Here is a 21,453-nt window from a genome sequence, read left to right as displayed (position 1 = left end):
CTGTTAATTTAAATTTACTAATTTGGTGGTCAAATTTATTTTTTCAGTGATATCTTTATAAAAATTATTATGAATGCCCCAATTATTATTTTTATAGATACAAAAACTAAATTACAATATAGACGCAAAAAGTTAGTTTTACAATTATGATATAGCCGCACAAAAAACAATTTAAATTTTTTCTTCTTACTTCTTTCTCTTTTGTCTGTTTCCACTTTCTTTTTATACTTCTCTTGTTTTTATATTAAAGAACGAAAGAAATGAAATAAGAATATGAAATTCAAATAAGTTAAAAAATAATTCATGTATGAAAAATATCAAATACACCCTTGAACTTTGCTAGAAAGATCATATACACTTCTACATGATTTTTTTTTAAATTTAAAATTAATCTTTTTACTTTAATTAAATGAAAACGATATATGTGAGCTACTTTTATAACGACAAAGTATATGTGAACCATTTTCATAAGATAGTAATATATATGTGAATCACTTTTACAATAAGAGTATATCAACTCTAAGTATGACAAAGTTAAAATGTATTTTCATCTATATGGTGAAAATTAAAGTAACAAAGTAAATTGATTGTATTATACGATGCGAATTGACGATTTTGAACTAAAGTATTTTGTGTGCACAACATTTTGTTAGTCACAAAAAATTATTTATTGAGAAGTGATTTTACATTTACATTATCTAGAAATGATTCAAGCGATTTAAATTTCAAATATTTTTGTTGATATAAAATAAATACAGTATAGATGACAACGAAAATTCTAAAAAATTTAAAATGTATTATATTTATGTTTGAAACAATATTACAAATGTTCTATTTATTTTTATTTTTGTGCAACTTCACTTACTTACCATAACTCCCAATGATATCATAATAATTAAGTTATGTGCTATTTGAAACTCATTCATTTGATTATTAATCTCACACATAGAAGTTAGAACTCACTAAATAGAAGCACAAAAATTTTATGGTTATAAAAAAACTAAAAATTAACATTTTTTACTCGCTTAACCAAAGAGGCTGAAAACATGACTTCATTGCAAATCCAAATTAGATTCTAACATGTGACGGTGAGGAGGAAAGGTTCAAAATAGTCCCTCATCTTTGGATTAAGGCTCAAAGTCATCCTTGAGTTTTCACATGGAACACTAATAGTCTCTCGTGTTTGCAATATTGGTGCACTTTTGGTCCTCCTCCAAAATTTTGCCTATTTTTTAACATTGATTTTATCCATAACTTATATATGATATGTTCAATCATCATTTTATATATTTAGTAGAAATAATAACTCCATATGAGAGAATGTGAGAAGAAAAACATCTTGTTTTGTTAAGTATAAATTGTATTGCAGGTAAAGTCGAGAGGTTTATCACGATAATTTCACGTGCAATAGTACAATTTTTTTTCATTTCTTCCAACGTCATATGTTAAGATGTTCCTAGTTTAGCTGCAGTAATATTTCTATTGAACAGAACAATGTGTTCTTCTTATCATCTTCTCTCACATAGAGCTATTATTTCTACTAAATAGATAAAAAGACGATTGGACATTCATTACATAAAATTTTGATCAAAATTAATGTTAAAAAATAGGCAATTTTTTTGAGGAGGATCAAAAGTGCACAAATATTGCAAACATGAGAAACTATTAGTACTTTATATGAAAACTCAAGTATGACTTTGAACCTTAACCCAAACATGAGGAACTATTTTGAGCCTTTCCCCAGACGGTGCGCGTGAAAAGTGAAAGAAAAAAGAAAAACCAAAGATTGGATCCTGAAAATGTTAGTACAAGGCTAAAAGCTGGCCACGCGACGGGAGAAGTATTTACTATTTACACCGTGAACAAATGAGGTTGCAGCTGGGATCTCGTCGGAGGCGACTCTCTCCCCACCGCGCACTCATTGCCACCGCAGCTTTCACTGTCGTCGGACTATTGATCCTAACTTTGAGGTCCGTCGATCCGTCCACTCAGCTTCCAATCACCACCTCTGAAAACGTGAATGCTAAGCCAGCAGATACAAATTTCCACTCGAACCACTCCGATGCTCAACCACTAAAAACATGCGCAACCGTGGAGGAGATGGGCGAGGTATTTAGCCGCGGGTTTTCGGAGGAAAGTTACAGAGTGAGGAAAATTATCGAAAGTCACTTTGCTATAAATGGTACTACTAAACTACATTTCATGCTATTTTATTGTTATCTATTCGATTTGTGAACCGAAGTTGTACTTATTTTTCCATGAAATTACTGGAAGAACTGTTATATGTTTGGCAATTAAGGAATCACTAATAGTTGATTGCTTTTTTACAGGTGCTTCGAGAGTTCGAGCTCTTTCGCCGGAGGAGTTCTGCAGACATGGTTTTGTGTTGGGCAAAGCATCAGAAGCAGGTTTTGGTAATGAGATGTACAAAATCTTAACTGCTGGAGCACTGAGCGTGATGTTGAACCGGTCGTTGATAATTGGGCAATCCAGGCATATTGGTTCTCTCTCAAGCCTTTCTATTTGTACTGTTTGGTGTACATGTTTAGTTTCGGATTCTATATTTGTTGTCTCTTTCCCTCCTAGTTTTGACATTGAACTATTTCAGTCCACTTGGAAGCAACCCCCAATATAGATGCACGGAATAACTAGTCCCTTTTGCATTTGCGCTTTCAGAAATAGTATCTCATTCCAGTAGAATAGCATGTCTTAATAGAAATGCAAATTTTGCTTCATTAGCGAGAAACTATTAAAACACACACAAAAATGTACACACATATGTATGCATTATATAGGTGAAACTCTGTTTCTTCACTCTAGTAAATAAGTATTGATCATGCATAGCTCATGTTCTGGCCTAGTACTCCAAAAATATCTTCTTTATGTCTAATTTTTGCATTTTCAAAACTTCAGGGGTAGATTTCCTTTTGAGGATTTCATCTCTTACTCCAATCTTACCTTCACATTGAAAGAAATCAAGCACCTTTGGAGACAAAATGGTTGTCTGACCAAATATGGGAGGCATCTTGTTATCAGAATTGATGATTTCCAGAAGCCAGCACGAACTAATGTTCTGTGTAGCAATTGGAGGGTCTGGGAACAACCTATTATCTGGTAAATGAGAATATCATTCATGATCCTTCTTCTCTCCACTCTTCCAAAAAATTGACAAGGAAAGAGTAATCATTTGACTGACTTCGTTGGGACAGGTTCCAGAATACAACAGATGCTGTGGCTGCTCAATTTTTCTTGAAGAATGTACATGATGAGATGAGGATAGCAGCTTCTAATTTATTCGGGAAATCAGATGACCTTCAACATAGGCCTAACGTTTTTGGGGAGCTAATGAGACTTCTCATATTTCCGTCCGAGAATATTCAACATGCTGTGAACTGGGCATTGAAAGGTGGTGCTGACCCTGATATTGCTCTACACATGCGGATGCTTATGAATAGGTAGTGTACCAGATTAATCTTTCCTTCGACATATTATAAATTATTATTCAGAATTCTTATAAAAGAAAGAACACTCTCTGAAGTTTGAAGGTGTCTGAAGTTGAATAATTTCCTTGGTCTCTTACCAGTGTTCTGTAGAGTAATCCCGAATCAACCCCAGGCAGACCCCTCCATGTTTTTGTAGTGACCGAGTGCAGTCAAATCATAGTCCTAAACTAACCCAGGAAGATATGAATTGGATGAAAAGGAGATTTGGCCTTATCTTCTTACAAAATTCTACAGTCCTCTCTTGCCACTTTAGTCCCTCGAACTCCTTTCGTCTTTTTTCCCTCCCCATCATTTTCTTTCGTCAGTGACCTTTTCCTTTTGAATTCTCCAAATGAATATGCAGTTGATATTTGACTCTTTCAATTTTAATCTGAGATAAACTATCTCACCTTTTATGATGATATAAAGCAAATTTTGTTGGATCTATTTTAATCTAGAAAAGAAATGAGTCAAAAAGTGTTCAAGCTCTTGATCACATTGTTCTCTATACCAGAATACTAGTTGCCTAAGACACTTAAGCTCCAAATTTGAAGCTAGTTCTTTTAATCATAGAAGCTCCTGTTTAGTTCTGTCCTTGAAGTCCATTTGGACTAGCGGCTATTATAGAATGTAGTTCTACATCTTTTTCCCTCATCTTTCCCAATGCATGAATGAACAAACATTATTTAATCTCTGGTGCTTTGTTTCTGATATTAGAGTGTGATTTACAGTAGATAATCATTTTTTGATAATGTCATCTTTTTACGCAATGTTCCGAAACTAGTGAAGGGAAAAGAAGAGAATGGAACCGAGAGTTTGAAAAAAACCCTAATATTGTTTGGTTTGGATGATGGAAGAACAAGAAAACGAGAGGTTAATTATTATCCAGACCAAATAAAGAAAAGAAATAACTTTCTTTCATTGCTTTGTGATAATTTCTTTCGTTCCTTAAACAACACATTAGTTTTTTCTTGTGCAACAATTGGAGTTCAAGAGAGGATTGCTGATTTTCTTATTACTTTTACATTGGTTAAGTTATTGTTCCAAATTTTCTTTTCATTTTGAATGGTGATGCTTTTAGGGGAAAACATTGCATTTTAATACCGTTATCTATCCAAATCTTATGCTATGTGAGACTTTTCAAGATCTCAGGATCTAGGTAATACGACCCCAATTTGGTCAGATGTGGTCAATAGTACACCGACTTGTATGGGGTTCTCCCCCTTTTTTTTGTTTGTTTGTGTGTATCAGAAAGAAAGTAAAAGGAAGAGAAAATTTCTACATGAAACTAGTTTATTCTCCCCTGGAACACTTGTGATTTATTACAATGATACATTTTTATAACAGAGGTTATCAAAACTTTTTTGGTGCTGCTGTTCCTTTCCAACGAACCTGGATAATCATACATGTAGTGCTGGGATGGTTGATGTTTCGTGTATTTTCCATTTTTGCAGTATACAGATTTCAGTATACAGGGAGAATTGGCATGAGCCCATACCCCTTAATTAATTATCGATATTCCTCCTTTGTATTTTCTCAGGTCCATTAGAGCAGTTCAAGCAGCCTTCTCTTGCATCAGAAAATCTGTGGAAAATCTAAAATTGATGTCCAAGCCCAGAATAATTTTGGTTTCAGATAATCCTTCTCTAGTCAAAGATATTGCTCCAGATTTGAATCAGTTTGCAGAAGTAAGCTTCTTTTGCCAATTCCGTATTGCTTCATAATCTTTTAACACAACAGGAATCACTAGTTATGAGTGATTCAATCTGTAGTGCTCGACTTCAACAATCTGATGGAACTGGGCTATTGACATTCTTTCATTTGTTTTTGCTAGGTCCTTCACTTTGATTTCAAACACTTCAAAGGAAATACATCTGGCAACTCAAATTTTCATACTCTAGATTTTAGAACAAAGGATTGGGGTACAGCGCCAAGATGGGTGGCATTTGTGGATTTCTTTCTTGCTTCACGTGCAAAACATGCGGTTATCTCTGGGGCTCACCGGCGTGTTGGGACCACATTTGCTCAGCTGGTTGCAGCGTTAGCTGCAGCTAACAGCCTCGGTACTTTTGTAACTTCATAGTGGTTTAGTTTCCAGCTGTAGTTGAATATGCCTCTTTTTTAAGTTTCTCACTCAAATATATCTTTCTCAGAAGAAGATAGATCCTCTGCTGGATCAAACTTCACCTTCCTCAGTAGCTTCCAGAGTAACTTGCTTAGAGAAGGTCTGAAGAATCAGATTGGTTGGGGGCACGTGTGGAACCGATTTGCTGGTACGTTAAGCTGCCACAGCCAATCAAAGCAATGTGCTCGTACTCCAATTCTTCCGCCTGCATGGTGGGATGGACTTTGGCAGTCACCTATTCCACGGGATGTGAACAGAATGGAAGCATATGGCATCCATCTTTCTGGTTTTGGGACATTTGATGACAATCAGCTACACTCTTTCTGCAGTTCGAGGAAAAAACCCGTGCTGACCATTCCATTAATATAGATATATGCTGCTAGCTACATTCATTGGGAGATATCTCCTAGTTAGGCTGATTTTGTATGGCATTCAGCTATTGTTTTCAATCGATTTGCACTTATTGAGCTGATAATTCGTGGAATGCATGGTGTAATGTTGTTGTATTTCTAAATGGCCTGACAGTTCTTAAAAAATTTACTGAATTTATAATTACCAACAATCTCGGTAAGCTATGCCACATTCTAAAGTAGTAGTTGGAGTCGACTATATCAATCTTCATTATCAATTTTGCTTAAGTTGGATCTATTTCATTCTAATATTCAATAACTCCGGTTCTTTTTAATTACTAAACCTTTATGCTTTCTGTTGATATACTCGTTGAATCTAATATAAAAGTATCAAGCCTGTTTGGACGTGACTTAAAATTAGATTGAAGGGAAGTTGAAATTTTATTTGGCCATGCAATTTGAATTTTTTAAGTTTTATGTTTTCTTATAAATATAAATCCCCCATAATTTGTGAAAAGTACTGCAATTTCTTAAAACTTTTGAACAAGTATTGGAATATTCGAAGGCGCTGAATTAACCCAGTAAAAAATAATAATTAATCACGCCTATAAAGAATTATCCCAGGAAAAAAATTAATTACGCCTGCAAAAAAAAAAAAAAGAACAGGTCCTACCGGGAGTCGAACCCAGGTCGCTGGATTCAAAGTCCAGAGTGCTAACCACTACACCATAGAACCAGATGATGATTAGTTTTAACTTTCCTGTATAATATCTCTGGCAATAAATTCTGGGGGTGATATTCTAAAGCTCCAGACTTTAAGTAAATTTGTGTGAACAAATTTCACTTCTGTTGTCATTTGTCAATCCAAAGAAAAATGTTGTGTTCAACACCATCGTTGTCATATCAATTTTGTAAACAGCAATGTATTGTTCCAATATTGGTTACCACTGTTGTAGTGAATAGTGATGCAGATATTTTTCCTTAGAGCAACGTTTAATTTATTTGAATTTGGGCTATATATATAAGATCACTACCACTGACTATATATTCCTCACAGTAACCCCTGTCTCAGTTTTCTGCATCTTTTTATTTTTCAGATAATCATATATTATAGTTTTGGCAATAGGATTCCCTGCTATCTCAAGTATCTAGAGTTCAACTTTTAGGAGCTTCTTTTGCCTTGCAATTACATGACTTCGCAGTGAGGATTGGTAGTTAGAATTTGTAATTTTAAATTGTTGTGTTATTTCCACTTTCTGCTGAAGAGCTTGTAACTGGAGTTGACGCTCTATTAAAGCTAAGAAACGTGCAAAAGCAACAGCCCTACTCAATCAAATCCAAAAACATTCAAGACTTGAAATGTTTGTTCCCATCAACTGCATCAATGCAGAGTTTGGGGAAGGGATGGGGTGTAGTGTAAGCATTCTCCAATCTCCCATAACCAAGCACCAGTGGTCTGATTCCACAACTCAAACCTGTGAGGCTGTGACTATAGGTATCCCATTTCTGATCCTGTCAATTCATGCCCTAAAAATATCACATTACTTCGCCTCTCATGCACTCTTCAATGATTACTTAGTATATGCAATTGAAAACCGCATTTTCCAAGATGTCTTCATAACTTAAAGTTTACATAAGAGAATATTTTTATTATCTGTAGTAAGAATAACAGACACCTGATAGTTCATACAATTCAATAATGGGTTTATTACATCTGAATCTATCAGGAGCACAATGTCCTTTCTAGCAACTCTTGCAACTCTCCGCTCTTGTATGCTTCTGTAATAATAAAACAATGCAACTTGTTAATCTCCAATCAGTATGAATCAAAACTTGACACAAACCATGATGACAGCAACTGAATTGAGTGCTCAATATTGTCTTTGAGATGAAGGCTGGAGTAAATTCCAAAAAAACTAAAAGAGTAAAATATCTAGACACAGCAAGAGGTGTGAAGTTCATGTCTGGTCTAGCATTTGCTTGCAAGCTTGAATTGACAGTACTACATATGGAGTTTAGGATGTTGCTTTAACTTGTGTATAATAACAGTAATTGTGTTTGAAATTTTTGTACGGATCACATCAAAGTTTAAGGTTTGAATAGTTAAATGAATTCAGATTCATAAAAGATGTATAAAGTAATAATATAGGTGGAAGAATGTCAAAAAATTTAGAATGTCCCCAAAATGGAAAGAGCGTCACATACATTGAAACAGATGGTGTAGAATATAAAGTCTTGTTCATGATACGTATTTTCTCTATTAACTTTTCTAGAAGTAGCTTAAACCCGTGTGAACTGATCATTTGATCTAAGGAGTAACAATCTACTATCTAGCAACAAGTGACAAGCAAAGTCATTTACATTTTCAACGAGGATAACTATAATTGGAAGGTGTTAACTCAATGTAACTATGTAAGTACTCCCTTTGTTCACTATTACTTGTCCACTATTCCAAAAATAGATTTTCACTTTTACTTGTCACTGATCTAAGTCATAAGCTTGGAACTTAACAGACTGATCTTGACAGAAGGAAAGGTAGTCTTCCCAGTGAAATCCTTTTCCATTTAATTGGTGTACACTATAGAGGCAGGACGGAAAATGTTGAACGTCCGTGGAAGTTCATCTGGAAGACAAAATCTGCCATAAAAGTAGCCTTCTTTGGGTGAACAATAGCATGGAACTTGTAATAACTCAAGATTATCAAACGACAAAAGGGAGAATACGTGGAGCAGCGGCTACTACATGTGCATTCCCTGAGTAAAATCAGTAAACACCTTTTTCTACACTGTGAGGTAGCCAAAGATATCGAGAATATGTTTTCTTTAGATGTCTGCAATGAATCAGGTCATATCTAGACAATTCTTGAATGCCCATCCATATGGAAACCTTCCTAATTAGAAAGACAGTTAGGGAACTTTTGGGATACAATCCCTTTATTGTGTTCTCATTTAGAGTCAACTTATAGAGATTACTAGTTTGGGACCTTACATTGAGAAACTTGGCAATAAGAGAGCAATTTGATAAAAGTACAATAGCGTTAGCAATCTAGGTGCAAGACTCAAGAGGTACCAAAGATATTCCTACCCATCACATTTTTAAAAGAATTGAAAAGAGAAGCCACTTAAAGGTGGGCCCACCATCCCCAAATTTCAAAGGCTGCAGTTGGTCCTAAGGATTGGATCCAGACAGATTTCTTGGTATTAAAAAAACCAGTTAAAGACTTCAAAGGATGTGAATGAATGGAAAAAAGGATCAGCTTAGCAGTTGAGTGTTTGAGGAAGAGAAGACATGATCAACAAGGTGAACAATGTGGTGTAGGAGGTTGAATTGACTATTGAGTACAGAGAATTCTTACATTCTGTCCAAGTTATTTATGGTAGTTAAGCTGGTTCTTCTCAGCAACAAAGTGCTCAATCCCAAATTTCAAGAGTTATGATAATTCACCATATTATGAACAAAACTTCAACTTGACAGTAGTTCATCAACATAGTAAACAACTATGAAAATACGAACCATGTACTACACCTTCAAGTTAGGTAACATAACCTAAAAACACAAAAAACTCTTCTTAGGGACCAAGGTTAGAATCCAGGCAAACACAAAAGACACTAGGTGATCTCTTCCCATTTGCCTCAACTTTGATGGACAAAGTTACTTGTACCTGTGTTGGTGGGAGGTAGCAGGTACACATAAAGAGTCGAGGTGCGCAAACGTTTCAAAAAAAGTTCTGATGCATATTGAAGTATCAATTTGTATACCTACCTACAACAATGTCACAGCCACCAAAGAACTCTCCATCAATGTAGAGTTGTGGAAAGGTTGGCCAACTGGAATACTCCTTCAATCCTTGACGAAGTGCTTCATTTTCAAGGATATTTAGTGTCTCGAAGGGTGCATTTAGTGCTTTTAATATCTGAACCACTGTATTTGAGAATCCACATTGTGGAATACCCTTGGTCCCCTTCATGAACAACACGATTTTTTGTGATGTGACAACCTTATCCAGCGTAGACTTCAAGTTAGGATCCAGAGCTACATGAGCATGAAAGTGAATTAAACACATGTCAGCAATTCTTAAATGAGTGACTTACTTACTCAGCTATTCTTAAATGAGAAAATGAGTTGTACATTCCAAGCATAATAAGAGAGAATATATAAATATGGAATGATAAATAAACACAAAATGAGCAAAAGGACCCCCTTCATATCATAACATCAAAAGAACATGGACGCACACAACTTGGAGCAGCCAAAAGGTTGGGGGAAGATTTCTCTGTAGGCATAAATTGAAAGATTGTAAACTTATGTCTCCTTTACTTAAAACCATCAAGTAAACATCCATTCCTCAAAAGCCTGACTGACAGGATGTGATTCACCAAATATTTCTCTTTCAACAATTCCATCCTTGCCATGTTGCTCTTCTAAATAACCTACAAAGAATGCCAACAAAGAAGACTTGCAATATCCTCAAATACGATCTTTTCCCCTCTAAGTCTTGCCTTACTAATCACCTCCGCTAGCAATTAAGGGTCTTCCATTCTTAGTGAGCTTCTACCATCAAAGAGATTGCTAACAAACTTATTCGTATTTAATATACCTTGCACAAATTTTTTAATCTCTCTCTTCATCTATGAGACTAAGCTCCCCAACTTGCAGGACTGGTAAGAACATAAGTCTAATTGGCCAAGTATTTCTACTTGAGATCTCGATCTATGAATTATGATAATAGATGCTTATAATAATGGTTGACTTACTAACTAAGCTATTTACTTTGTTTGCTTTAAGGATAAGAATCACATCATAAACAGCTAAATTTAAATCTAAAGATTCATTTTTTCGTTAAACGAAACGATCCGGAATTCTGCTCAAGAAACATGATTTAGACAAGACAATAAACTGATACTATAAGAGAAAATGCATTAATATACAAGTAATTAAAGTAACACAGAAAGCAATTACTTCCAACAGCATGAAAAAGTTAGATTGCTCCTCATTAAATCAGAGAAACTAGTACTAAAAAAATTGCAGTAGAAGAAATAAACACACCAACGATTAAAAACCCTATAAGCTAGAATATATCATGATGCGAAATTAAGAAGGGAAATCCATTTTACCAGATAGACAACGAATGGATCTTAACCGTCCATCCCGTTTGCCGGTAGCAATTGAGCTACTGGGAATGGTTGAGTACTGAAGAGCACGACCGGAATGAACCGTAGGAAGCGAGAGAAAAACATCGGTCGTACGTAACTGAGCTGCCGAGGTTCTAGTACTCCTGATAACGGACGGGAGTTGCCATTGAAGCGAAATTCCGAGCGACATCCTCAATTTCCTCTGAAGTCTTCTTTCACACGAATCAGCGCTAATATCTATCCCTACGCCATTAACCAGTCAAGCGCTCCTAACCGTAGATTTACTTCACAAAGACCCACCCAAAATAATAAATTTATTACATCAATTTACGAGTAGAAAAAGGTTACAACTTAACTTATTTCATTTGTAATTTTCACTACTTTTGAATCTTATCGTATTATATTAAAAATACTCCTTCTTACTCCTAAGACCTCATTATAACATTTTGTTTGATAAGACAAAGCAATATTGAGATCCAGCCTCAAATTTGTAGTGCTGTTGTTTAACAAAGGTCTATTTGTGCAAGAAGGCAATTGTTATATGGAAAATCAAACAAAACTATTGGCTTCTCTTCTGGCCTTTTAACAAAATATTGTTAAGAATTTAATACATACATGTATACTCTACGGTAAGGTCTAAAGAAACAATCAATGTAAACTGGAAGTGGATATAGATGATATAACAAACTTTGTGAGAAAACCATCTCGACAACTCCATAAAGATCGAATTAGGTCTCAACGAGCAATCCAATCTTTTACTACCAAACACAAGTTTCATATTGGAGAGGTAATCAAAAAAGTTTTTTTAATTGTTCAAAATAAATGCCTAAATTAACTTGCTGCCGCTATAACTCCGTAAGAAAGACCGGAATTTAGCTCTATACCTAGATAACCTTAACGAGAGAAGCTGTAAGTAAAACCTATACATATCGACTGGAGGTAAGGCACTAGCAAAATTTGATTGATAAAAGATCACAAGGCCATCGACCCGAATAGTGTTTTTACTGTTTCCTTAGACATGTACACCATTCCCATTGCGATAAATCCCATCTAAAGATCCATTGGCAAGAGTCGTTCCATTTCCATTTCCATTTCGATGCAATTTTTCACCAGATGTACCGTTGCTAAGTACATGAGTCGGTGCTCCACCCTTCTTCAAAAGAGAATCAAGCTGCCCGCATGCTGCTGCTATAAGCCCTGTTCAGAGAAATAGGAATAAGATCATAACGAGGAGCATTAGAAGATTCAAAATAAGAGAGAGACTACTCATAACATTAGGAGTTGAACTTCATGGTTAGAAAAAACCTTCATTCACTTAATTCCTTCAAAGTACCAATCTTCAGTTTAATGTCAACAAATCAAATAATCTAAGATGTATACATTGACTTCTCCGGATCAACTAGAAGAAGCGAGCCACATATAATGTGAAATGATACTTCCAAAGTAAGCATGAGGTATTCAAGCTGGCTATGAGCAGAAGGATAAAGAAGGGAGGAATACCTAAGAACACGGCAGACGGTTTTCCTGGCCTTGATTTAAATTCAGGATGAAATTGAACACCAATGAAGTACGGATGATTAGGCAGCTCAACAATCTGTAGAAGAAATAGAAAATTAAATCAATAACACTACGAGTATCTATCATGAATTCATAATTCAATTATATAAAGGTTCACCTCCATGCGGCGACCAGTTTCATCTTTGCCAGTGAAAGAAAGGCCAGCATCTTCAAATTGCTGCACCATATCAGGATTCACCTACACAGCACAAAATAAGTTTTTAGCATACGTCCCTTACTAAAGATATCACATCTTATAGTCCACATATAGTTAAACCAGTCCACCTAGATGTGCAATAGTTACACCACAGTTCCAAATTTACAGAAGAAAAAAAAGTGGTGTACCTCATATCTATGACGGTGCCTCTCATCTACAAAGCTCCGGTTGCCAAATCTGAGAAAAGATATAGTTTAACCACTTGGTAATATCAATAGGAGAAGCCCTCCAGAATGGCTTCAAATCAAGATACAGCCAATGCAGTGCGGTTGGAGGAAAGGAAGTACTTACAGTTTTGTAGATTTAGAATCTTTGACTTGAAAATAAGTTCTTCTTGATCCAAGACGCATGGTACCACCCATATGCGTTTTTGAACCCTGTGAATATGGTCTACAGATTAATATACCCAGTACTAAAGTGAGACCTAAAATACATGAAAATCATGAGGGAAATTCATGATTAAGGGGAAGTGTCAGAACTTAACCTCCGGCATAAAAATTACACAAGGATTCGGAGTGTTGGGATCAAACTCTGTACTGTTCGCATCTTGCAACCCAAGAATGGATCTAGCATACTCGATAACAGCAATTTGCATGCCTAGACATATGCCCAGGTAAGGAATCCTGTTTTCACGTGCATATTTGGCAGCAAGTATTTTACCCTCCACACCTCTATCACCAAATCCTCCGGGAACTACTATAGCATCCGCTCCCTATTAACAGATGACTCAGTCAGACGTCACAAGATTATATAAGATTAAGTAGGGGTACTAAAGGGTAAGCTCAGCTATCATATAACGTTGAGGAATCAGACTATCCGAACCTTCAGCAAATTCCACGAATTTCTATAATTTTCAGGATTCTGCAATTGGAAATTAAAAGTCAGCTTTTGTCATACAAGATATAAAGCAAAGACACAAAGACGGACAAAAATACCTCTTTGGCAGTTTCATTTTCAAGGTCACTGGCTGGAACCCAATCTACAAAGAGTTTCCTGCGGCAAGCTACAGAGGAATGCAAAAGAGCCTGAAAGGACAAAAAATAAATCAAACAGATGGTTATTAACTCCACCAGAGAAACTATATGAATTTAAAATAAGTCAGACTACAGCAATCACCTAAAAGAAGTAACGAGATCAAAATGAGAAGGGCATTAAAGCAGAGGAAAGTGTTTATTTATTCTATGCTGGAAAGTGTTTGAGGGGCTAACCATATAAGCCCAACAACAATCACATGAGTAGATAAGTGCAAGTAAAACGTGTCAGTTGATCTAGATTTGACTTGAGAGAAGTCTAGATGAGATATTCACCTTCAGTACAGAGAGATACGAATCTGAAAGTCCTGTGTACTTTCCCACCATGGCAACTCTAACCTGTATGGATGGCAAATTATGAAAGGTTTTAGACAATATGAGAGATAAACTCCAAAACGAAAAGAGAATTAACATATATATCCTATGACATACTGGCTCATGTAGTCTGTCACAAAGTTCAGTCCGAGATGTCCATTCTCCAAAGACAGGCTCCCGAGAAACTCTATGAATGACAAAAACCAAAATATTTTACCATACACGAAATGTCACAAAAGTGAAGATACTGAAAGCTGAAGATTGAAGACTACAGGCCATCACATAACAGAAACGAAAGACATTTAAAGTGGAGCTCATCAGGCTTACCCTTTAAGGTTCAGGACTTTCAGAATTGCTTCATGGGCCTTCTGATCCTGGTCCAACGAAGAAAATATTTTTTTCTTAAAACTCACCGTGAAAATTTATGCAAAAACATCAAAATAAGAGCACCAACACTACTCACTCTTAAAATCAAAGGAACTCGCCAAATGTTTGAGGTATCGTAAAGACTGATGATGCTATCTACCTGGAAACCAAGATACACAGAACTTCAGCACCAGAGAATCACATATAATACATGGCCAGATATAAGATATAGGTGTTTGGAGATATAGATTGTATAAAAGAAAGAAAACAATACCGGAACATGGCAAAAACGGGAAAGTTTCTCCTTCACATTATCATCAAGTCCCTAAATAAGAAAACGAACTTCAAAAGCTGAACTTGACAAACCTAAACATATACATAAATAACATGGATAGAAAGCTGATGAAAAGACACTTAGAGAGACAAATATATATATATATATATATATATATAGAGAGAGAGAGAGAGAGAGAGAAACCGTTGTGCTCCGGCAGGCTAAAATATTTGGAGTCAGTCCCAGGCTTCTCAAACCCCTGACACTGTGTTGAGTTGGCTTTGTTTTCTGAAAATTGAAAAGGGCTTAGGCACTCAACTAACTAGTTACTTAAACAAAAAAAATTAATGTAAATACAATTTGATCAGAAGCTACCTGCTCACCAACTACATTCAAAACGGGCACAAGGCTGACATGTATCAAGCAAAAATTTCCAGCACCTAAGAAGCAGCAAATTGAAAAACGTTAATTGCATTCAAGCACTAAACTTAACAATTGTATTTCCTGGGGCACAAAATTCATTATATGGTGATGTCAGTTTAAACTTGGACTCGCAACCTTACCTACACGATATGAGAATTGTCCTAAAGCTTCAATAAATGGCATAGACTCAATATCTCCTGCACAAGGATCAGTTACTTTGAGAAAACAGATCCATAAACAACTTATCGTGCCTACTGTCAAACATCATTTGACCATACCTATAGTTCCACCCAGTTCTATGACACAAACATCAGCTGGACTATCCTCTCCATCAACTGGTATGACAGCCACACGTTCAATCCACTCTTGAATGGCATCTGTAATGTGAGGGACGACCTAAACAAGTGGGCAGATTAGTAAGAGCATAACTTAAGGTAGATGAAAATGTACTCTGGAAGAGCGACAAACCTGAACAGTCTTCCCCAAATAATCTCCTCTTCTCTCCTTATCAAGAACAGACTGAAAATGGAATTCAAGCAGTTTCTCAAGCTAAACATCTTGCATCATGGATTTCATTACATGAATTTGAGGAAGCATGAATCCATAAAATCATGTAGGAAGAAATTACCGATTTTTGACAACATACCTGGTAAATTTTTCCAGTAGTTATATTGTTGTCACGTGTCAACTTAATATCCAGAAAGCGCTCATAGTTACCAAGGTCTAGGTCCACCTACAAAACCAAAGAAAATAAAGCAATGATCTATTGGCATCAACACAAAAAATTCCACTTTACCTTTCCTGAGTCTTAAATCAATAATGTTTGTCTCTACTCTCTCTATATAAAAGTTGACACAATAACAATAAAACAGAGCAACCGGAAGTTTTGCCATAAATGAAGAACAAGAGCTATGGGTAACACTATCAGGGCACAGAGTCGCCATCAGAAAATTAACATGTTTAGCTTAAGTCTAGAAAGACTATACTGATTACTGCAAGATATCACATTAATATGTTCAAAGTTTAAGGAACTTGTTCCAGCTATGACCGCTCCACCTGACCTCTACAGATGTCTAGAGAGAAGATGAAACAAAATCTTTTTCAGAACACAAAAGCACTAATGAATTGATAATATGAAAGGTTACTGACTAACCTCTCCGCCATCATCCAAGACAAATACTTCTCCATGCTCGAATGGAGACATTGTTCCAGCATCGGTGTTCAAGTAAGGATCTGAACAAGGGAAATCGGATGAAAAAGGAGGACAGATACATACCATGACAATTAATATAACTTGATGGAGAATCAAACAAACCAAAAACAGCATATGCTTGTCAAAAATTATGAATAACAAACTCAAAAGAAAGGAACAAATACAATTAGGGTTGGGGTAGTAAATGGTTTCTGATCAAGAAAATGTTTGATACTTGACCAACTTAGCATTGATACCACAAAAAGAACATAAAGAAAAGCAATGCTCCTTAACACAAGGAAAACTTATTAAGTTTCTCCACTTCTCCTTTGCGCAAACAGTAGTTCAAGATTCCGACCGAAAAGTTTAAAAATACAATTAGGATTGGGGTAGTAAATGATTTCTGATCAAGAAAATGCTTGAAACTTAACAACTTAGCATCAATACCAGAAAAGAACATAAAGAAAAGCAATGCTCCCTAACACAAGGAAAACTTATTAACTTTCTTGGCTTCTCCAGTAGTTCAAGATTCCATCAGAAAAGTTTAGAAATACAATTAGGGTTGGGGTAGTAAATGGTTTCTTGATCAAGAAAATGCTTGAAACTTAACCAACTTAGCATCGATACCACAAAAAGAACATTAATGCTCCCTAACACAAGGAAAACTTATTAACTTTTTTCAAGATTTTGTTTTTTTTATAAATAAAAACAACAATAATCTCTTCCCACAAAAATTTACACGGTGGCCAAAGTAAATTCCCATTCACATACACGAGAGAAAATCACTGTGTTTCTAGTAACAGGGTATATACATATATTATAAAATCAGCTGAGACCAACCTATCTTAATGGAAGTAACGCGAAGACCACATGACTTAAGAATAAGACCGATGCTGCTGGCGGTGACTCCTTTACCGAGCCCGCTAACCACTCCTCCAGTAACCAACACATACTTCATCTCTGATTCCCCCCCGTCAATCTACAATGAAGAACAACACTATTTATCAACTGTTTTCGCCAGAACAAAATACAGAAACTCGAAAAACAGTGCAGTAACTTAGAATGTAGAGAGAATATATACATAGCAATTAACTTTACCTACTAAAGATGGATTTGAAATTACCCGGCGCACCGAACAGCAACTTGTTTGAAACTTTACTGAGATATGAAGGAAAGATGAAAGGGGAAGGAAGAATGGTAGGAGAGAATGATGGCGGAAACTTTGTTAGGTATGAAATATGAAGCGATGGCGGCTTTATGGCTCTATGTATTAAAATGTCAGGGCGAAAGAGAGGATTTCCCTAGTCCCTCTTTCAAAACTATATAGTACTAATAAAAATGGAAATATATTACAATTAATATTTCTTTCCTTTTGAGAAATTATTTATTACTACTTTAATTTTACCTAGTCCTATAATTATCTAGGTATTGACTAGGCACGTTCTTAATATATCGTCAATTCCAATAAATTTGAGAACTAATAGTAATACCTACCACTCTCGTTTGACAATTTTGAATTTGAAAATTAACGTGTTTAGATATTCATTTGAAATATTTAAAGTTCTGTGAATGAAAGTGACTTGAAATTTTTTTGAAAATAAATCTTTGAAATTTGATCCAAAATCTATTATGATTAAATAGATATTTGAAAATAAAATTTACTAGCTTATTATAAAATGCAAAATTGAAAGGTAGTAATAAAATTTAGTTGATTTGTTAGAAATTAGAATAGATGAATAAAATAAAAAAATATTTTTTGATGAAAGAAAACGTAAGGTATAATATTTGTTAAAAAAATAGTTCAAGAATATGCTGTCTTATCCAAAACTTTTCCACATATGTTCTTTAGGTCCAACTCAGCAAATTGAAATTGACAATATTTATGTCTCTTGTTGAAGTGGAGAACTCTAAGTGGCAAATCTATTGCTATAATCACGCTCCTAAAAGTCGCTACTTCCTAGATGCCGCTTTCATCACATTTTACGTGTTTTAGTTTGATTTAGGTACAAAATTTTAAAGTATAGAATAATTTTCGGAAGTAGCATTCTTTTGAGTATGCAAGAAAAAACGTATAGATAAGTCTTTCATCAAAATCACATAAATTATTTTTCCTAATTAAAACGTTATTCTTAACTAAAATGAATATGACACATAGTTATATATTAGTGATTGAAAATCTCTCTCAATCTTGAAAACGATCTTTTACACTGTTTTCCTTCTTTTTGTGTTCTTAATTTTATATCCCTCAAAGATGCACCTTGTACTAGTCTCTCTTTGAAGATAAAAAATAAAAATAAAAGGACATTAGCAACAATTTCATTACTCATGAGTTGGTTAGAATATGAAATATCTAGAATTTAAAATGCACCATTTCAGCTTAATGAATCCAGAAGACTAATTCCAGTTGATACTTTACATTGAACATAAACAAACACAAATACTAATACTAGTACAGATAGGCTTGATAACTTCACATTCTCAAACTCAGGTACAACAATTAGTTTAACTTGAACAAGTTAGTCTCCTATAGTAGAACATTTCCACAAAGGGTGTAAGATTTCTCAGCTTTCACAATAGAAAACACAATTTCCCCAATCTTAGTACTTTAGGCCGCGCTGCCATTGAGCTCAAACAGCCCCAGATTTTCTGTCCTGTTCACAAGAATTCCAAATCAATCTACAACATAATTGGGAGCCACTGCCAAAATCCGGTCATTTCTGGATGCTGATTGCCTTCCACTTTCCTCGCCTGCTTGTGTACCATCATCTACAACTATCAAATGGCCTTCTCTTCGTATCAAGCTCTGTCCAACATAAATATGGTCCAAATAACAGTTGAGCATAGGAAATATATTTATCAAGACCATTGTGATGATAAATATCCCAAGGTTACCTCTATAATAGCTTTCACTTTCGTGACTTCAGCTGCTGCCTCTTCCATGGAGCTGTAGCTATTCTTATCATTCTGCTGACTCACGTACCACTGTATAAGATCTTTCTGCCTCATTCCAGCTAATCCAGTCCCTACAGGTGTATAATGGTTATGAGCATTCCACATTCAACAAAAGAAAAATGTCTTAACTAGGATTAAAACTTAATTCTCCCCTAGCAAATGAATGTTTTTCAAGTTTGTATTACTTGATCCTACTGGTCCTATTTGTTGTGTCCCTTTTTCATTATTTCCCCATATATCATATCACACTGAAAATTTAATGTCATCGAAACAAAGCATTGTAGAACTTCAATTCAACTTTTTCTAACAACCCTAAGCAAAAGATTCTGTAAATTTTGTACGCGCTGACTTACCGTCTTGCAATACAGTCTCTTCATGCTGCCTCAATCGCAGAATAAGAGCACGGGTGACTCTCTGGAAATATTCATCAGTAATGACTAGTTTCTTTCCTTGCTTGCTTGTAGTTCCAGCACCATTTTCTACACATGGATAACCACCAAATTAAGACACAAGAAGTCTCTGCATTTTGAAAATCAGATCCTAAAAAACAACCAATTGAATATTGCATACCTGCATTCCCTGATACTGACTCAGCCGGAGCTTCAGTTGGTTCAGTTTCCTCTTGACCAGTACCATTTTGAGTATCACCAACACCATCCTCAGGATTCTCATTTTGGAACTCAGATAGATCAATTTCACTGGATTCCACACTGCATAAAAAGTTGAATTGTCCAGTTATCTACATAAATTGCTTGTGTATTTTTCTTCATAACTATTTGGTGCATACATCCAACTTTTTGCGTCTTTTCAAAAGTTCACTGTGAGGTACTATGCATTTCTTTGTACCTGATTATCGATGTCTTCAACAATTTCTTTGCAATTTGTACATGACGTGGTTGCACCTATCCCAAAATACACAGTTGAGAGCATATATTCAATGATGTACTAAAAAACCAACATGAAAATTCAGCACTTCTCGCACCTGAATATCTAAGTGACATCGAGCAATAGCCTCCGAAAGTCTGATCAACGCCTCCAGCTGTCTTACAGTCATGCGGTAGGCAACTCTACTCCCTGGAGCAGTGTCATCTTGACGTAAAGCAACATATGAATCAACCAACAACTCTCTAGCTTCTGCAGAAAGCTGGATAATACAAATATATTTTTTTAATACAACAGTAAGCAGATAGCAGAATCTACTACAACCTTGATATACAAAGGTGCATCACAAACCTTAGGTTTCAGTGTTTTAGCATACATTATGTATCGCTTCACTTGTGCAGTGCTAAAAGGAGGGTCAACTGGATTTTCCCGCCTTTGGTGAACTCTCACTATGTGATGAGCAATATTATAGTCTGTTTGATCATCAGGGTCATCAATCATAACATATACCAGATCAAACCTTGAAAGAATGGCAGGAGGTAGTGCAACATTATACTGTACAAGAAAACACTATTATTAGACAAATAGAAATGACAAATGAAATATGCATGAATGAAGACAAACACCAGCATCAGGAGGAAGCATTAGTAGCAAGAACAATAGTCACCTTCAGAGGTTTGGTCTTATCATATCGCCCACCCGTGGGGTTGGCTGCAGCTAAAATTGAAGTCCGGGCATTCAGTGTTGCTTGTATACCAGCTTTAGTTATGCTTATTGTCTGCTGTTCCATTGCTTCATGAATGGCAACCTCAAAGATGGCAGAAATCTCCAGTATCAGAGCTAAACTTGTTGAAAGTAAACAGAAGTGCTGAAGAAATGAGATGGCATGAAGAGTAAATACCTGATCTCTAACATCCATTTTGTCAAATTCATCAATACAACAGACACCATTGTCTGCAAGCATCAGTGCACCAGCCTAAAAAGCATAAAGAAAACTTATTAGGATATGGGATAGAAGTTAAGATGATAAAAATATACTGAAAAGAAATCCAAATAAAGAAAAGAAAAACATAAGAATTAACTCAACTGAGTTGTCTAGAGATACTCATTTCCAGATTAATTTGCACAGACCCCCCCCCCCCCCCTCCCACCCTC

The 21,453-nt window shown here is 35.6% G+C and overlaps 4 protein-coding genes and 1 non-coding gene across 5 annotated transcripts in view; 1 reads left to right on the top strand and 4 right to left on the bottom strand.

Annotated features, from left to right (window-relative positions):
- The first annotated feature begins 1,786 nt into the window (after positions 1 to 1,786).
- On the top strand, positions 1,787 to 6,216 carry LOC102597716 (uncharacterized). Its single transcript, XM_006364764.2, has 7 exons — positions 1,787 to 2,182; positions 2,331 to 2,493; positions 2,914 to 3,114; positions 3,210 to 3,455; positions 5,023 to 5,170; positions 5,317 to 5,545; positions 5,636 to 6,216. The coding sequence occupies exons 1-7, from the start codon at positions 1,867 to 1,869 to the stop codon at positions 5,974 to 5,976; spliced, it is 1,644 nt and encodes a 547-aa protein (XP_006364826.1). The 5' UTR covers positions 1,787 to 1,866; the 3' UTR covers positions 5,977 to 6,216.
- Positions 6,217 to 6,621: 405 nt separating this feature from the next.
- TRNAQ-UUG (transfer RNA glutamine (anticodon UUG)) lies at positions 6,622 to 6,693 on the bottom strand. The gene has a single exon. It is a non-coding gene; the product is annotated as a tRNA-Gln (tRNA).
- An 852-nt stretch (positions 6,694 to 7,545) lies between these two features.
- Positions 7,546 to 11,393, bottom strand: LOC102597394 (uncharacterized monothiol glutaredoxin ycf64-like). The gene is made up of 3 exons (XM_006364763.2): positions 11,072 to 11,393; positions 9,720 to 9,989; positions 7,546 to 7,736 (listed from the first exon to the last, which is right to left on the bottom strand). The coding sequence occupies exons 1-3, from the start codon at positions 11,277 to 11,279 to the stop codon at positions 7,681 to 7,683; spliced, it is 534 nt and encodes a 177-aa protein (XP_006364825.1). The 5' UTR covers positions 11,280 to 11,393; the 3' UTR covers positions 7,546 to 7,680.
- Positions 11,394 to 11,737: 344 nt separating this feature from the next.
- On the bottom strand, positions 11,738 to 17,780 carry LOC102597065 (CTP synthase-like). Its single transcript, XM_006364762.2, has 22 exons — positions 17,563 to 17,780; positions 17,305 to 17,443; positions 16,426 to 16,505; positions 15,919 to 16,005; positions 15,741 to 15,791; positions 15,551 to 15,668; positions 15,413 to 15,469; positions 15,225 to 15,289; positions 15,054 to 15,137; positions 14,850 to 14,900; positions 14,673 to 14,735; positions 14,537 to 14,583; positions 14,327 to 14,396; positions 14,171 to 14,233; positions 13,799 to 13,888; positions 13,686 to 13,724; positions 13,348 to 13,575; positions 13,155 to 13,240; positions 12,992 to 13,040; positions 12,765 to 12,845; positions 12,590 to 12,683; positions 11,738 to 12,286 (listed from the first exon to the last, which is right to left on the bottom strand). Exons 2-22 carry the CDS (start codon positions 17,420 to 17,422, stop codon positions 12,102 to 12,104), a joined length of 1,806 nt encoding a protein of 601 aa, XP_006364824.1. The 5' UTR covers positions 17,423 to 17,443; positions 17,563 to 17,780; the 3' UTR covers positions 11,738 to 12,101.
- Positions 17,781 to 18,834: 1,054 nt separating this feature from the next.
- LOC102596741 (DNA replication licensing factor MCM6) overlaps positions 18,835 to 21,453 on the bottom strand; it is a 5,933-nt gene continuing 3,314 nt past the window's right edge. The window contains exons 10-18 of the mRNA XM_006364761.2: positions 21,200 to 21,274; positions 20,966 to 21,106; positions 20,650 to 20,853; positions 20,399 to 20,560; positions 20,263 to 20,318; positions 19,987 to 20,126; positions 19,770 to 19,895; positions 19,357 to 19,487; positions 18,835 to 19,267 (exon numbers count right to left, since the gene is read on the bottom strand). Of these exons, the coding sequence (XP_006364823.1) occupies positions 19,136 to 19,267; positions 19,357 to 19,487; positions 19,770 to 19,895; positions 19,987 to 20,126; positions 20,263 to 20,318; positions 20,399 to 20,560; positions 20,650 to 20,853; positions 20,966 to 21,106; positions 21,200 to 21,274 (1,167 nt within the window). The 3' untranslated portion in view covers positions 18,835 to 19,135. The remainder of the gene's footprint in view (positions 19,268 to 19,356; positions 19,488 to 19,769; positions 19,896 to 19,986; positions 20,127 to 20,262; positions 20,319 to 20,398; positions 20,561 to 20,649; positions 20,854 to 20,965; positions 21,107 to 21,199; positions 21,275 to 21,453) is intronic.

Source organism: Solanum tuberosum, unplaced genomic scaffold (assembly GCF_000226075.1).
Source record: "Solanum tuberosum cultivar DM 1-3 516 R44 unplaced genomic scaffold, SolTub_3.0 scf00443, whole genome shotgun sequence".
In the NCBI taxonomy this organism is placed as follows: Eukaryota; Viridiplantae; Streptophyta; class Magnoliopsida; order Solanales; family Solanaceae; genus Solanum; species Solanum tuberosum.
Note: the sequence above shows the minus strand (reverse complement) of the source record. Positions and strands in the feature narration are given on the sequence as shown.